The sequence below is a fragment of the Opisthocomus hoazin genome, chromosome 5 (genome assembly GCF_030867145.1).
Source record: "Opisthocomus hoazin isolate bOpiHoa1 chromosome 5, bOpiHoa1.hap1, whole genome shotgun sequence".
NCBI classification, from domain to species: domain Eukaryota; kingdom Metazoa; phylum Chordata; class Aves; order Opisthocomiformes; family Opisthocomidae; genus Opisthocomus; species Opisthocomus hoazin.
Genome location: NC_134418.1, coordinates 26031795 through 26048953, shown reverse-complemented (window position 1 = coordinate 26048953; position 17159 = coordinate 26031795). Strand labels below are relative to the sequence as shown.

Below are 17159 nucleotides of genomic sequence, written 5' to 3'. Positions count from 1 at the left end.
TTGCTTTAGGGACATCTTTACCTTTGAAATCTACTTAATGTCAGAACGTATTTTTCTGTTTGGAGCTGAAACTGCATATTCACAAAGAAAATGGACTTCGGCAATAGCTAAGGTAATACTGGTAATTATCCTTTGCAGTTAGGCCAGGAGCCTTTGCACAAAGAATAGAGTGTCATTGTAAGCTTAAAACCCTCTGAGAAGCCGTTCTTGATGAATACTGATCTGTCTTGTGTGTAAAGGTTTCTTGTGCAGCGGGAAGAAATAACTTCTGCGATTTAATGTATGAAACAAGACAATAAAATAAAATGGAAAAGGAATTGAAGCAACATTTTAATGCCGACCTTAAGAATATATTAAAGGTGCTCTAATATAAAGACATATACTATATGAATTTATTTCAGCTAAATTGTTTGTGGTTGCAATTCTGTTTTTTTACTTGCTGAAACAGAATTCAGAAAGCAGTACCATATTTTATACAGTAACAAATGCTAGTAGTCATCCTACTAATTAAATCAATTGTGGTTTAAGAAGCAAAAATGTTTGAATTGCAGAGTATGAATGGAAAAAATTTTATACTTGATGTTATAATTTAAATTTAGTATGTATGGGTTTAGGAATGATAAATCTGAAAGACCTATTTTTTTTTTACTGTGGCTTTCATCCTTGTATCTTATAGATTTGCAATATCTTGATTTGTTTTTTTTTAGGGGAAGAGGGTTTTTTTTCTTCATCTGACTCACCCCATTTTCTTTGGTAGCATTTTGTTCCCCCTGTGGCTGAATGCTTATTGGAGAGAGACTGTGACCTGATTGGCCAGCTGTACTACAAAGATTGCCATAATCTGGATCAGTGGAGAAAAGGCTGGTTTGCTATAGAGAAGTCAAGCCTTTATTTTTGTCTTGAAATGGAGAATGCTGAAGAAGATTCCATATATCTAAGGAGGTTGCAAGAACTAAGTAAGAATTTTGCTTAATTTCTAGAATTTAGGAAATACTCTACAGAATTAATTCACCGTTAAGGACACTTCTATTACATTTTAAAGTCATAAACATTAGGGACCTCAGTAACTATTCATTTGCATGAGTCAAATACTCTTGCATCTCTTGTCTAAATATGGAGATGGTAAAGTTCTGTCATGGATTTTTTTTTTTTCCCTACTTAGTGACACAGGCTAGAGAGATTTTTCACAGTGTTGTAATGAATGTGGACAATTTTTATTCCAGTTGCAGCAGTATCTTTCTTACAAGAGTACAGAATTGAATAATAATATATGACCTTTTGGGATTATTGTCTCAGATTTTTGACAGGGCAGATATAATCACTGCAGAATGTGTTCTTGAGATGATTGACAGGCCTAGTTTTAAAATACTCAAATACACTGGAAAAATTCTATTTCTCTTGGAAAAATATTTCACATACTAATGGGCTTTTCTTTTTTCCTGATACTAAAAATATTCTTTGCTCAGTATCATGATGTTGAAAGATAAGAATATTTATACAAATGGTCTTCTACGACCAATTTTATATCATTGTCTGTAATTATACTCTGAATACTCTTTTAAGTGTGTCTACCCTACTTGTTTTTATACTGAACAAACCAAAAAGTTATGTAGGAAAGTAAAAATAATTTTATATTTTATATTAAAGTAACATGGAGAAGATAATTTAGCTCTTTATTGATGATCCCCTTTGTCAAAGCTGTCAGATTGTGGATGTTTTTTTCAGGAACTTGCTTAAATGCCAGTAGGCTTTCTACTGTTTATTTGCTGCCACCTTACATTTGCTGTGAATAACACTGTAAAGGCAGTTTTTAATCAGGAATATTTTTATGCCTCTAGCTATCTTTTAATTTGTGAATACTTTTTGATCTTGATTCAGAATTAAAAGGTTAGGCAGTAGGAGAACTGTTTCTGATATTAATTTTGATAATGCAGCTGTAATTGCTCCAACATGATCACATGAGCATCCAAAATCTGTGTTTATTTCAAGTACAGAAATGAAACACATTTAATTTTCACTTGAAAATAGTTTGTGCTTGAATTTTGTTTTTTAAGTATTAGTTGTATAACAAAGTTGTATTTGTTGGAAATATTGTATATCCATACTCCTTTCTTTTCTTTGATTTCTGCTTTCCCCGTAATAAATATGCTCCACTGTTAAGACTGAATTGTATAACTGAAACTTGCCAAATAATGAATCATCAGTGGAAGTAAAATCACTTACCTTCTTGATATTTGAATCCATAAATGTAAATGAGACCAGGAGTATGTGTAATACGGAAACATCATGTAACATGCATCGGAATATGTTTATTGAGCTTCACTGATATTCAGGACTTTACTGCCACTGGGAATTAGTTGAGATAGGATGTGGATTATATGTAAGACCTAAACTTTGAAAGAATTAACTTTTTGGAATTTTGAATTAGTAAACGGGTTGTATTTAGTTTACCATTTTTACTGTAGTGCACAGTATAGTTTTATAAGCACTGTTACTGGAAACTATCCAGACGTATTTTCTGTATTATGTATAATATAGGTGTTTTACAGGGTGCTTTTTTCAGCAGGAATAGCATAAGGCAACGTAAAGAAGGGTGGCAGTGATCTTCACAGTATAACATATAACTCGCATTATGTTGTTGTAAATATCTGCAGTCATTAGGGTGCAAATAAATTAATGGATCAAAAAACCTAGCTTGCTTCTAAATCTTCTAAAATTTGTACTTAAAAGTTTAATTTTAATATAATATAACACTGTAGCATGTTTTCACGTTAAAAATGTTTAACATTTCTTTATAACTTTCTGTATTAACTTTTCCTGTATATGTGAGTGTATTGTGGTATTTTGCAGAGATTTTTTTCTATTATCAGCAGCATTCTTTATTTGAAATGTTGAAGAATTCCATGCTCTCTTTGTCACTGAAGATCATTTTGAAAAAACATGTCTATATGTGCATGCGTGTTTGTGTATGTCTACATATATCTATCTGTGCAGTTCATATGAATGTGTATGTGCTTTGTTTTCAGCAATCAGTAGTGTGATGCAAAATGGAGAGAAAATAGATGTCCTGCTGCTCGTTGAAAAAGGAAGGTAAGGCTCCCATCTGAATAGAGCTTTGATCTGCTTTTATATTGATGTCTTAGAATTCTTGCTGATCAGTCATGGAGCTTTTTCACTTGCAGTTGCTAGAGAGAGAGTAAATTTGCAAACTTTTCTAAGGAGGGAAAGTCTTTGTGTATTAATTACATTTTATGTCTGTGTCAGGAATTTTTAACAACTACTGCTTAATTAAAAGCAGTTTTCCCACTGAGAAAAATTATTCCCAGTCAGATTAGTCTGCCAATAATGGTTTCTTCAAAAGGACCTAACTCCTTTTACCCTGTAAAGAAAGCGTACCTCTTTGGAGAATTCACCACTTACTTACCGATTTTTTTAATCACTCTTATGTCCCAGAATTCTGTGTATCGACCTATGTAGGTCAGGATTGAGAGGGTGAGTCCCCTAGTTAGTTTTATTGTAATGTCTGAGCTCAGTTAATAACATACTAGCTAGAAAAAAAAACCAAACCCATACTTGTGAAGCAAACATGATCTATATCTGCTTCCAGATAGATAATATTCTGCTGAGATGAGTCTGTCAAATGCAGTGATAAGGGAGGTTGAAACTTAGTGATGTAGGGTATTTCTGCCTCCTATATGGGTACAAATTTAAAGAGGAATGTAAAATTATTGAAAATAATTCTTATTTTGTAATAGGCTGGGGTTTTTTTATTTCAATGATAGATTACTGGGCAAACATCTGGGTAAGAAATGGTGCAGTATTTACACAGTCTTCTGAACAGCCAATAATAGGTTAATAAAGGAAGATTGTTTATCTCTTTGTTGGGGAAACAAAAAAAATCCACAACCCGCAGATAGATTTAATGTCTATTTAGAACTGGAGAAACTTGGTAGAGAAACTTATTGTAACTTGTGTGTTCTGAATTTTAACTCCTCTTAAGATACTGTTTAAGTTTCAGAACTCATTAAGGTGATACAGATCAGAAACAAACACTTTCTCCTGTTGTTTTTTTTTTAAAGAAGCATATTGAAAGAGGGTGACGGAGCACTGGAACAGGCTGCCCAGGGAGGTTGTGGAGTCTCCTCTGGAGATATTCAAGACCCGCCTGGACAAGGTCCTGTGCAGCCTGCTGTAGGTGACCCTGCTTTGGTAGGGGGCTTGGACTAGATGACCCACAGAGGTCCCTTCCAACCCCAAACATTCTGTGATTCTGTGATTCAGCATAAAGCTGCATAGACCAACCAGGGAACCAGAGGTATCCTGTTCAAGGTGCAGTCCAATAGATGAGTACGAACTGTAAATCTAACTTCATACATATCAGCGCTGAGCAAAACTTCTAGCTCCAATACAGCTTTTATTATTTCTTTCAATATAATATTCCTGTCAAGTGAGGTAGGTTTTCCCCGAACTGCTTTAATAGTTTAATCGAAATTCTAAGCTATTTGAAAATAATTTCTATAAGGGCACTGGCTGATTTGTGGTGGCCATGAATATGTTTAGTTTTTCTTCACTGAAGTCAGACATAAGCAATTGGAATGCATAGTGTTCGCATTATCTTAACCATTAAAAGCCATATGGGTATATAAGCTTTGGCACACTGATTCTTGCTTAGGATATTACTCCAGAAGTATCCAGGTGTTCAGCACAATTGCATGATACTGCATCTTGCAGTGATAAGAAATTTAATGTATGTATGTGTAAAAAATGATTGTCGCCTTTATCTTTAGACTCAATTATTGCAAATGGAAACAAAATCAGCAATCCTCCTTCTGTCCCTCCAAACCCTAGATAAATTAGTTAATATCTTTGAGACATCATCAGCATCAACTAATTGATATATCATAGTTTCTTCGTTTTCCTATTTTGCCTGTTACTTTATAGCAGTACTTGTCTAATGCCAACTTTGGCATAGATTGATCACTTGGAAGAGACCATATATACTGATCTATTGACAACTTGCGTATTAATTCATTAGTCACTTATCACAAATGATAAAATACCAAAAAACACTGTTGGAAGAATGAAACAAAATAAGATTTTTTCCAGAATTAAGAAAAGTTTTGGGGAAAAAAAACAACAACCAAACAACCAAAAAACCCACATAAAAAACCAAAAAACCCACAGTTTTTTTTGCATAAAGAAATAAATGTGATCAGTGCCTTACAACATCTTGCTAAATTTTGTTAGAAGAATTTATGAAAATACCTTGAATATTTTCCTACTGAAGCTCATACTGTTCTTCTGTTGTTTTTTTTACTGACTTCAGTCTAACTTCACATTACTTACAAATATTTACACCTTTTGTTCCAGTCTCAGTCAAGGGTTGATTAATTAGAGAAAATCATACATTGCATGCATCATATACCTTTTTCTTTGACACTTTACATTGACTACTGCAGGCAAAAGCATGACTTAAGTTTTTACAAACGGGCTTCTCACTTAAGAGTGATTGCATATGCAAGTAAGTAGTTTCAGAACTATAAAAACTTCAAGTCTTACTGCTGAAATAATTAAAATATAATAAATCTATGAATTCTGGACTTTAAAAACTAGTTAGTAAATTTATGTGTATGTTAAATTCATGGGATACATAAATTTAATGTTCATCTGATCCATAACTACTCAGAGGAAGAATTTACAATTGATTTTGAGTTGCAAGGTGCATAATGCTTTCCAGATTGTAGGAAATACAAGAATTCAGAGAGAATACTACCAAAAGACATGTGAGATTTTTCTGAAGTGTCCTAGGTATGAATACATTCCACTCCCATCCCCTCTTTTTTTTTCAACTCTTCCGCTACCCTGTTTTCCGCTTAGCACCATGCTGTTCATTTGTTCTCTATCTGACATGTTCAGCAAGAAAAGACTAGCAGCTCAGAAAGAAGAGGTGGTAATCACACTACGCATTGCAAATAGCATATCATGAGAGGCTGAACCAGGCTAAAACATTTTCAAAGCAACAAGGCTGTTTCTCTTTTGAAGATGATTGCTGTTTGTGAAGCTCAGTGTACTTCCTAAATTTTCACAATAATCCTAGAATTTTGCTAATTCTAGATTATTTTCTTCAGATCTCAAAGATGTTCCATATTTGTCTTATGGTATCTTTGCTAAAGTAAATTGGAGAGTAACACACTCCCTTTCGTAGGACCTGTTGAAATTTTATTGCACTCTGATCTGTGTTGGAACATATTGTCCAACCTGTTAGAACGATCTCCAGCCCAGCTGGAAATCCTGACTTCTCACAACACTGTTTTCTTCTGCCATAATCAGATGGTCATTCGCCTCCTGTTATGTTACACTTTGATAGTTAAAATGCTTCTTGACTTCTTGCTAGAAGTGGCAAACCATTTTCCTCATTTCTGTGTCTGTCACTTCCCTCTGAGGGAGATGTCCTCATCAGAGATGTCGTCTGGTTTTCTCCATATTCAGTTTGGGCTTTTTGCCCCTTGATCTCTCATATCTATTTGTAAAATTCGTGGAGTGACTGTGATAGTTGATCTGTTGTCATCCAAACAGAAGTTGCATAGTAGATACGTGAAGAGACTACTTCTGTGTAGTTCAACAGAGGGATCTATACACTGTAGAGAGGAAAGGTGTCTGAAAACAACTGCACACAGTAATTTAAAAATATGTCTTTATATATGACATTTAATGCAAAATCTCTAATGCCATACTTTAAGGAAAAACAGTTGTGCAGACAATTCAATTTCAAATGTTTCTTCTTTTTTTCTGTAATCATTTAAGCTCTCTCTTAGGTGTCAGTGAATGTTTTCAGACCATAATGTAATCCAGATGGTGCTTTTTTTTTCGCTGTTACACGTCTCTTGTAGTTAGCCCTTTCTTATTATAGATAATAAACCTTCCCTACATACTGGCGCAATTTCTTTATGCTGATGGTTCATTAATTACAATGTTTTCTTCTTAACCCTTTGATGATAGCAGTAAGATTTCTTGTGAAATGCGGTTATGAACACAAAATTCTAGAATCCAGAAATAACCTCTGAACATAAGGCTCAGATGAGTGAAAGGACTTGTGCTTCCAGTATGATGTGCTGGATAGAAGACAATATTCTTAGAAGAAATATTGTTGACGTTTGTTACAAATCTGTAATTATTATTGGAATTTCCATGCATTAGTTGCAATTTGTTTATTCCGGTATGACTTCATAGCAGTGCATACCTACTTAGTACCTCTTTTTTCATACATGTAGATTATTAGAATCCCTTGAAAGTTGCTGGAGGGTACTGAGTTTTGCTGATGTTTGTTTCTCACCCTTCCTCCCCACAACCCTTACCCAGAATCACTTAGTATCACTGCTTTCCTAATGCAGAGTTGTGCAACAAAACATAGAGACTTAGCTAGTGGACTTTGCAAGACAGGTTAAAGACAAGACTTTGGGTGAAGAGTGCTCACATACGTTGTTTGACTACTGGTGCAGGAGGATGTGATGGTAGTCCGCAGTACTGTTGAAAAGCTGACAGTATAGAATCGTAGAATCATAGAATGGTTTGGGTTGGAAGGGACCTTAAACATCATCTGGTTCCAGCCCCCCTGCCATGAGCAGGGACAGCTTCCACCAGACCAGGTTGCTCAGAGCTCCATCCAACCTGGCTTTGAACACTTTCAGGGAGGGGGGCATCCACAGCTGCTCTGGGCAACCTATTCCAGTGTTTCCCCACCCTCATGGTGAAGAATTTCTTCCTAATATCTAATCTAAATCTGCCCTCTTTTAGTTTAGAGCTGTTCCCCCTTGTCCTATCACTACACACCCTTGTGAAAAGTCCCTCTCCATCCTTCCTGTAGGCCCCCTTCAGGTACTGGAAGGCTGCTCTAAGGTCACCCTGGAGCCTTCTCTTCTCCAGGCTGAACAGCCCCAGCTCCCTCAGCCTGTCCTCGTAGGAGAGGTACTCGGATCATCTTCATGGCCCTCCTCTGGACACACTCCAACACATCCACGTCCTTCTTGTTCTGGGGGCTCCAGAGCTGGATGCAGGACTTCAGGTGGGGTCTCACGAGACTGGAGTAAAGGGACAAAATCACCTCCCTCGACCTGCTGGCCGTGCTTCTCTTGAGACAGCCCAGGATATGGTCGGCTTTCTCGGCTTCAAGCGCACGTTGCCAGCTCATGTTGAGCTTCTCATCCACCAGTACCCCCAAGTCCTTCTCCTCAGGGCTGCTCTCGAGCCACCCTCTGCCCAGCCTGTACTTGTCTTTGGGATTGCCCTGACCCACGTGCAGGACCTTGCACTTGACCTTGTTGAACGTCATGCGGTTCACACAGGCCCACCTCTCCAGCCTGTCAAGGTCCCTCTGAATGGCATTCCTTCCCTCCAGCGTGTTAACCACACCACACAGCTTGGTGTTGTCAACAAACTTGCTGAGAGTGCACTCAGTCCCGCTGTCCATGTCGCCGACAAAGATATTAAACAGCACCGGCCCCAGTACCGATCCCTGAGGCAGACCACTCGTCACTGGTCTCCACCTGGACATCGAGCCATTGACTGTAACTCTTTGTGTGCATCCATCGAGCCAGTTCCTTATCCAACGAGTGGTCCATCTGTCAAACCCATGTCCTTCTAATTTAGAGACAAGGACATCATACGGGACAGTGTGGAATGCCTTGCGCTAAGTAGCTTGCTTACACAAAGTAGTTTCTTTGATGTACAGAGCAGGTGATCTTGGACTGCTGCAGTCATTTTTGCCAATTCAGTTGCCTCAATTCACTAAGGATGAAATTTACATTGGTAGGCCTTTTTGTTTGTTTGAGTACTTACATTATTAATTTCTTGGGTGTGGATTGTATGTGCTTCACACTTAACAGAGCAAAAACTCTGCTGTTGTTCACCATGTAGTCACTATTGCTAACTATTTTGAACTGTGTACTCTTCATCAATTTTTTTGAACTGGAAGAAGTAGCACATATAGAAATATACTGTGGAAGGCACTGAGCTTGTATTGTAGGAATGCATTTTGGCTCAGAGTCTGCAAAGTAGTTGTTAGTTTGCATGATAGGTAGATCTTTGTAAACATTGTGATAATAATTCTTTCAAACACGATTACTCAGTTGCTCAGTTTTGTGGTACATGGGACATCAGTACACTTCAGCCTGTGTTTATATGTTTATTCTTAAGCATTGCATATAATATAACTTTATATTTTTATAATAGCGATTAGTTCAGTGAGAAATGCATGTATTTGTTATTACTACTGTCTCTGAAAACTGTGTGGAAGAGATGATGACATTGATATGAAAAACAGAAGCTTGATCTGCGAAGTGGTCTCTATTACTTCATGAAGTTCTGTAGAAGACTTCTACTATGCCTTGACGAAAGTTCTGCTTTTCTGCTTGTAACTATTTCCCCTTCCTTTTCATACCACCTTCCGGGATCATAGAATCATTAAGGTTGGAAAAGACCTCTAAGATCATCAAGTCCAACTGTCAACCCAACACCACCACACCTGCTAAACCGTGTCCTGAAGTCCCATATCCACATGTTTTTTGAATACCTCCAGGGATGGTGACTCTACCACTCCTGGGCAGTCTGCTCCAATGCCTGACCACGCTTTCAGTAAAGAAAGTTTTCCTAATATCCAATCTAAACCTCCCCTGACACAGCTTGAGGCCGTTTTCTCTTGTCCTATTGCTAGTTACTTGGAAGAAGAGACCAACACCTGCCTCACTACAGCCTCCTTTCAGGTAGCTGTAGAGAGCAAAAAGGTCTCCCCTCAGCCTCCTCTTCTCCAGACTAAACAACCCCAGTTCCCTCAGCTGCTCCTCATAAGACTTGCTCTCTAGACCATTCACCAGCCTTGCTGCTCATCTCTGGACACGTTTCAGGATCTCAATGTCCTTTTTGTAGTGAGGGGCCCAAAGCTGAACACAATATTCGAGGTGCGGCCTCACCAGTGCCGAGTACAGGGGCACAGTCACCTCCCTACTCCTGCTGACCACACTATTCCTGATACAAGCCAGGATGCTGTTGGCCACCTGGGCACACTGCTGGCTCATGTTCAGCCGGCTGTCGACCAGCACCCCCAGGTTCTTCTCTGCCAGGCAACAAATCAACAGATCAACAAATGTTTTCCAAGTAGGGAAAAATGCTAAGTTTGCCTGAAAGTGTGAAAATTAGAAGGAATGCTCAAACTTCTTATTTGTACAGTGTTTTTATGATATAAGTGTATCCTAGATGTGCTCGCTCTCTGCCAAAAATACTACAGTTTCAGATGAGCTTTCTAAGCCCCTTCTACAGTAAATTGACTGAATTCTGAACTGTGTCTAGTACTGGTTTCATTTCCTTTTCTGCCTTCTCTCTTATATGGTGTAGTAGTAAATGCTGAAATTGCTTCTCTGACTTATCTGACTTTCTTAGGTGACCACTCTGGAGATTTTTGACTGGACAAAGTTAATTTTCTGGAGAATAATTAATCACTTTCAGTGAACAACCGAAGTCCCACACAAGCAGAAAGATTTTTCACATTTATATTTTTTACCAGCAACTTCTCTTTCATGACTGTATTGGTGCTATAGGACTGCTACTTAATCAGATACCCCACTTTCTTTGTTAAGTAACCTCTTCCTCTGTGATTTGAATTTTACTCAACAGCTTTTCAAATTTTAGAAAACAATGACAGCACGATCTCTTGGTAGTTCTGATACATTTTTTTTTCTAATGAGATACATTGAGGGGAAGATGGGAAGATCCATAGAATACGAGATGGTCTTTTTCTCATAGTTTAGGTAATTCATATATCATGACAGTTGATTGACAGGCACATGATTTAGACTTTCATATCTCTGTGAAAAGATACAGATAAGTTTAAATTACCTTTGAAGTTCAATACACTACTATATTTCCTCTGTCCTCCTCTGCTGCAAATTAACTGACACATAGCAGAGTTGCACATTGCTTGTTTAGAAGTAATAGTATTTTCACTTTACAGTATGCTGCTTCCTGTACATATCATAATTCCTTAGATAACCAAAAATAATCTGTTGAGACTTCCATTTACCCTTTTGCTTTATACCGTAGTGCAAATCCTGCTGTTCTGCAGGGAAAATAAAAATACAGTGATACGTGTGTATGTGTGCATGTCTTGTGATGGGAAGCACCATAAATCTTTTACAAATCATGGTCCTAACCTCTGCTAATCTGTGAATAATGTTACTAAAGGAAGAGTGTAACATGCACTGTCAGACTCATTTCCACTTAGTTCAAACATTTCTACTTGTATATGGCTACAGCAATACTAGAGGATGTCAGGGTGGTGTGTTTTTTTTGAAGCCATTGGTTGAGAACCACCCATGTAGGATATCTGTGTTTCTACTAGCCAGGCATGTGTGGTGGTTAATGTGACTTCCAAAACCAGGAAAGAGAGACTTTTTAGAAAGGGACTTTAGTAAGATTAAGTATTTTAGTGTCTCCTGCTCTGCCGCTGAATAAATAAGTCTGTATGGTGGATCCTGAGAATACTTCAGATCCTGGGTCTGTGTGTGTGCATGGATTGCATCCTTACTTCCTATCAAGTTAGGAATGCTAGAATGGTAATGTGTATAAAAGCAAAATTGAAAGATGCTAGTATTAAAAATTTGAAATGAAATAGTCTATAATTATATTAAATCTGTTGGGTTAATAATATTAATTATTTTATATAATTAATATAATTATATTAAATATTATATAATTATATATATAATTATATTATATAATTAATATAATTATATTAAATCTTTTGGGTTAATCTTTTGGGTTAAATAAAATAATAAAAATGAATGTTTCTTTATATTTTGATGAAAGTGTTTTCATTGAAGTTCAGTAGAATATTTTAACTTTTCCTAACCAGCAAATAAATTATCGTTAAAGAAAATGAATCCCTTACATTTCTTTAGTGGGAGACAAAGAGTATGTATGTGGAACGTTTGCTTGGTATTTTAACACTTAAAACAGATGTTTATTACATACATGCAGATGTGTGGACATACACACTTCAACTTTTCCATTTTTGAACTGTTTTTTAGAAGCTAGGCTGTCAGGGGCAAACAGGGGAGATTATTGTAGCACATTTAAATAATAAAACCAGATCAGGGCAATTAAAATGGTAATTAAAATGTTGCACTAACTTTTTCTACCTAGACGCTTAGTTTTTTCATGCAAGCTCTTTAGCTCTGTGATTTCCTAAAGGTGATCATTTCAATGCATGTGAAGGAGGGAAGTTCAGTATGTCTCAGCTCCTTTACAAACTTGGGTGAGGGGAGTGAAGGGGGGGAGGGAATAGAAAAGAAGGAAGGCCTTTTCCAGTATTGAAAGCTGTCTGTAAATCTCTGTTTCCTGCTTAACTGTGACTTGGACTTACGAATACATAGTGTAGGAGCAAGACTGAAGAGTAATTAAAATGTTGGTCAGGTCCTTTCCAGGGCCTATGACAGTGTTTGTGGATCTTCTTTCATTTATTTTGACACTGCTAGTACAAATGTAGTTGGGAAAAAAAAATAAATTGCTGTAACAGTAGGCCACCACCACAGCTTTCTGTGGTGGAGGCTGCCTTGACATCTAAGTATTTCTTACTTTTTCCAGACATCTGCGATGTTGCTGTAGTACAATAACATCAGTTTTCTATTTCTTTCCTGCATTCAAAATGTATTTATATTTTTCAGAACACTATACATCCACGGCCATACAAAGCTGGATTTCATGGCCTGGTATACTGCAATTGAAAAAGCAGCAGGTACAGATGGTAATGCATTACAAGATCAGCAGCTCAGCAAAAATGACATTCCTATTATAGTGAACAGCTGTATAGCATTTGTTACACAGTATGGTAAGTACAGTGGATTTTATTCAACCTAAGATCATTTTTGTAACACCCAAACCCCTACAACATCAGATCTTACTGAATGAGTTTATATATTACCTAAAGTAAGACCATACACCTCATTAGCCTTGCCACTCTTTGACATGATGGTGAAGTACACTGCCGGACATCTGAGAATGGGCGGTTTGGGGCAATGCAACTTGTTAGATACCCTTTATAGACACCTTCCTATTTTAAAAATTTACTTGTTTGCCTGATGTAGCTCAACCTTGGGGTCCAGTGCCTCCATACAGAACACCTCAGCCCTGAAAACAAGCTATGCAAACCAGGGAAGGCTATGGACTGGTCAGCACATCTTCTGGGAAACGGGTATCAACTGTGGAGCCGAGTTCAGTCTTAAGGCTGCTGTTTTCAGCATAATAGCCTAAGGATGTATAGTCAGTTACCATTTGTTTAAGTAAGTTTTGCCAGCATAACTTTCCATAGCATTAGGTCATATGTAGATGATGTCTGTGTCCTTTGTACTATTGCGAATTCCTCAGTTTTCTTGTGAAAAGCTAAATGCATATCAATCCTGTACGAATCTGTCTTCAGGGTAGACGTGTCTGTAACCTCTGTCAGTATGAGAGCGCCTAATTTATATTTCAGTGATTGAAGTTTAACTAAACTTCTGAACATGGCAAAGCTGCCTTATGGTAAATAGTTGTGTCTGGGTTACAACTACTGCCTAAAACTAAGAAAAAAAATGGTTTTGTTGAATTATTTTTTTAATCATTAGCAGTAAGAATTATCCAAAGTATAGTTAACAGTTTCATGCACTGTAATGTTGTTAAAGCAGGGTAGTTATGTCTGCCACTCCGAACAATTGCTCATGTGTGTTCTAAATTAAAATTCAATTTCGTAATGTCTTTTAAGTAAGTTAGATCTGTATTGAAAAATGTGTTTTTTCAGGATCAGCATTACTAGATGTTAAAATACTCATTTGAAAGCTGAAGGAATTTGTGTGTATTACTTGTATGCGTACATGGTTTTGTGTCATCATGCTAAAGGTTCTGTCTTTAGTTGTGGTCTACAAATGACAGATGCTATCGGGTCCCACAGCTGTTCCTGACAGTAACAACATAAATGGTAGTGCTTGTGGGCATAACAGGAGAGGTGAATTGCAGGAACAGAATACACGATTTTGTAGGTTTTGACAGAGTACTTAATTTGACAGGTACATAAGAAAATCAAGGTTTTGTATAAAATACTATTCTCTTTCAAGAAATGTGGGGAACACAGGAAGCACCTCTACAAAGAGGAATAATGGGACTTCAAATCTATGCCAAACTTCCACAAGCTTAAAAAAAAAAAAAAGTTTTGGCTGCTCGCATATGCAGTAATTGAAGGTAGTCTTCACTGTGGTTTAGACTATGAATTTTCTTGTAAGTGGATGCCTGACGTCTTCCTGAATGCAAGAAAAATCAGAAACAAGGAATAGTTTCTACTGATCTTGAGGCTTTTAAGAGTGAAATGTTTCAGAATGGATGAATACAGTAATACTTTACTGAGGCCTGAGTGGAGCTGATCAGTAGGGTAGCAAAATAGTGGGGGTTTTGCTCATGAAAGCAGCTGTGTGTTGTGTGTAATACAATACCAGTCATTAAAACTTCTTTCCTTTACACTGCCTTTTGAAACTATTGTTTTAGGAAGTCCTGAAGAGATTTGGGGATTTGAAATGCCTGTAAAGTATTCCTGAAATTGTGATCCCAGGCTTGCTTAATATTATGATATATTTTTTTGCTAAGAGGTCTGGTTGGGTGTAAGCAGACTTGGCAGTGTTTTTACTAACAAAGTGAGTATATGCAAAATGTCAGAGAGATTTTAGTAGGAAATATGTTGTCATTTGACAGCAAGATATGCTTTTATTTTTTTTAATATATACATGTAAAAAAATGTTTGGAGTTTTAAAAGAATACTTGATTTTACATTTATTTATTTTTCTGTATTTCTGTAACTTAGGTTTAGGTAGCAAGCAGATCTACCTTAAGAATGGCGATTCTTCCAATGTGGCTGAACTGCTGGAAAGCTTCAAAAAAGATGCAAGGAGTGTTAAACTAAGAGCTGGGAAACATCAGCTTGAAGATGTGACTGACGTATTAAAAAACTTCCTTTCTCAAATAGATGATGCCCTTCTCACTAAAGAACTTTATCCATTCTGGATCTCTGCGTTAGGTAATGTATTCAATAACAGTCAAGACAAGACAGGTTGTATGTACATTTTCAGCATCGAATTTAAGGGGGTTGTTAATTACTTGCACTGTGTCAACCTATATTATTTGATAATCAGCAAAAAATTGTAGTGAGGAAAAAACCTGTTTAGAGTTTGGCTGCCATGGACTTACGGTAATCAGAGATGATTTTATTGCCTTTAAGTGAACAAGAATAATAATAAATAGTGATGTTTCCTTGACAAAATATCTGTAAACAGTAGACCAGTATTGCACTGTGTTGTAGTTGGATCAGCCAAGGTAAGAAGTGATGATTAATATTTTATGGAAGCATTGATGGTAGAATTCAAGAAATAGACAAATATTAGAGTAGGAAAAAAGTGTGTACTCTGTATAAGTTTAGCTCAAAAATAGCAAAATGTTCATGCTGTCATCTGCATGATAGTTAAATGACAGTCTTGCTGCTTAAATGCTTTGGGTATCTTTTATGAACATTCACATAAAGTTATGTATATTAACAATGCAAGCATGTTAACTGTTATTTGTTTCTTGTTTCCTTAGAAATATTAATTTAATCCGAAAGAAAATTTAAGTAACTTCAGCCCAAACTGTAACTTGTGATATGAGGATGCGTATCTCTGTATGGTTGGAAACAGAACCATGAGATTACTAATACACTAATTAGCTACTCAATACATAAATTGTGATGATTTTTATAGTATTCATACAAAGCAGCTATATTTCTATTTGTTTATGTACTGCAGTATTTACAGACTGCAAAAAATAAACTCTTTCCCTCTCAAACTGTGCTATAAAATTGGAGATGATGCATAGCAATGAGATGCATAGGAAAATCTAAGATAGAACATTAATTTCTCCGTTACTGCATTCAAATCGTATGGGCCTATTCACTGTGTGGTGAGTTTCGTCTTTAAAAAAGATATTAAAAGTATATTCCTCTCTGATTTTGCTAAAATTCAAACATATGGAGGTTGCTTTAATATGAACCACTAGAAGTTTGGGAAATTCAAGTATGAATATTACACATTTTTGACCTTTAACCTCTGTTTGCATAAACTAGAGGAAAGAATATAAAGAATTTATTCACTTACCACAGGATTGCTTGCATCTTATAAGAAATCAGAAAAAGTTATATCTGTAGCGGTTTAGATTCAAGTTAGCTCTTTTATGAAAGTGCAGAATGCTGTTACAGTGATTTAACTTCCTGATTTGTACATGGGGCTCAAATTCTGCTTCAGCTTTGCAGCACAGAATCCTGTTCTATTATAGTTAAGTGACACTGAAAGTGCTTGTGGGAAGACTAAAACATCTGCGAAGATAAAGTAGACGACCTTTAAACTGCTTTTTTTGTTGTTTGCTTGTTTGTTCTTCCAATGATTGAATAAATCAAAACATGGTGCAGTAGTTAGTGGAGAGTGCTAGCGATCAGCTGAAAGAGATGAGAGTTCTGTGCTTTTTCTTCTCAGAAACTTGAGAGAAGCAAGGGACTGAGAGGAAAAAGCTGAATGAATAAATAAGTAAAATATACGTTAACTTTGCTCATGCCCCGAGCAGGATTATACTCTGTAGTATCTATGCAGCACAAGGAGGCAGACTTAAATGGAAGGTAGAGAGCTGCGACTGTGTCTCGGATACTGGAACTCCTGTCGTTGGTTCTGCCACTGTTCAGCTATGTAACTTTGTACAACTTCTTCACCACTCACCCTTCCACTTTGCTCTCCTATTATCAGTCTTATATATTTGGATCTTTAAATTGCTTTGGGCCTTGAGACGCTCTTCCAATGAAAAAAAAAGATGAAAAGGTCTTTTCCTTTCTCATCTCTGGGAACTCTTAGAAGTATATTTGCACTTGTGTGAGTGCATCTGTGTACACACAAACTGCAGATGAAATATCCTTTGAAAGGAAAAGCAATTGCTATCCTGGGATTTAGTCTTAAACCGTAGCAAATGGTGCTTGAATATAGAACTGTCTCTCTTTACTGCTGCTACTATTTCCCTGAAATGGTGTACAAAGTGGACTTTGTTAATAGTATATTGTCAGTGTTGCCTTTATGAAG

At 36.8% G+C, this 17159-nt stretch overlaps 1 protein-coding gene across 1 annotated transcript in view; it reads left to right on the top strand.

Moving 5' to 3' along the window:
* Positions 1-17159, top strand: part of ARAP2 (ArfGAP with RhoGAP domain, ankyrin repeat and PH domain 2) — a 135037-nt gene that overhangs the window by 76419 nt on the left and 41459 nt on the right. The window contains exons 16-20 of the mRNA XM_009935526.2: positions 10-112; positions 758-956; positions 3027-3090; positions 12714-12877; positions 14873-15085. Of these exons, the coding sequence (XP_009933828.2) occupies positions 10-112; positions 758-956; positions 3027-3090; positions 12714-12877; positions 14873-15085 (743 nt within the window). The remainder of the gene's footprint in view (positions 1-9; positions 113-757; positions 957-3026; positions 3091-12713; positions 12878-14872; positions 15086-17159) is intronic.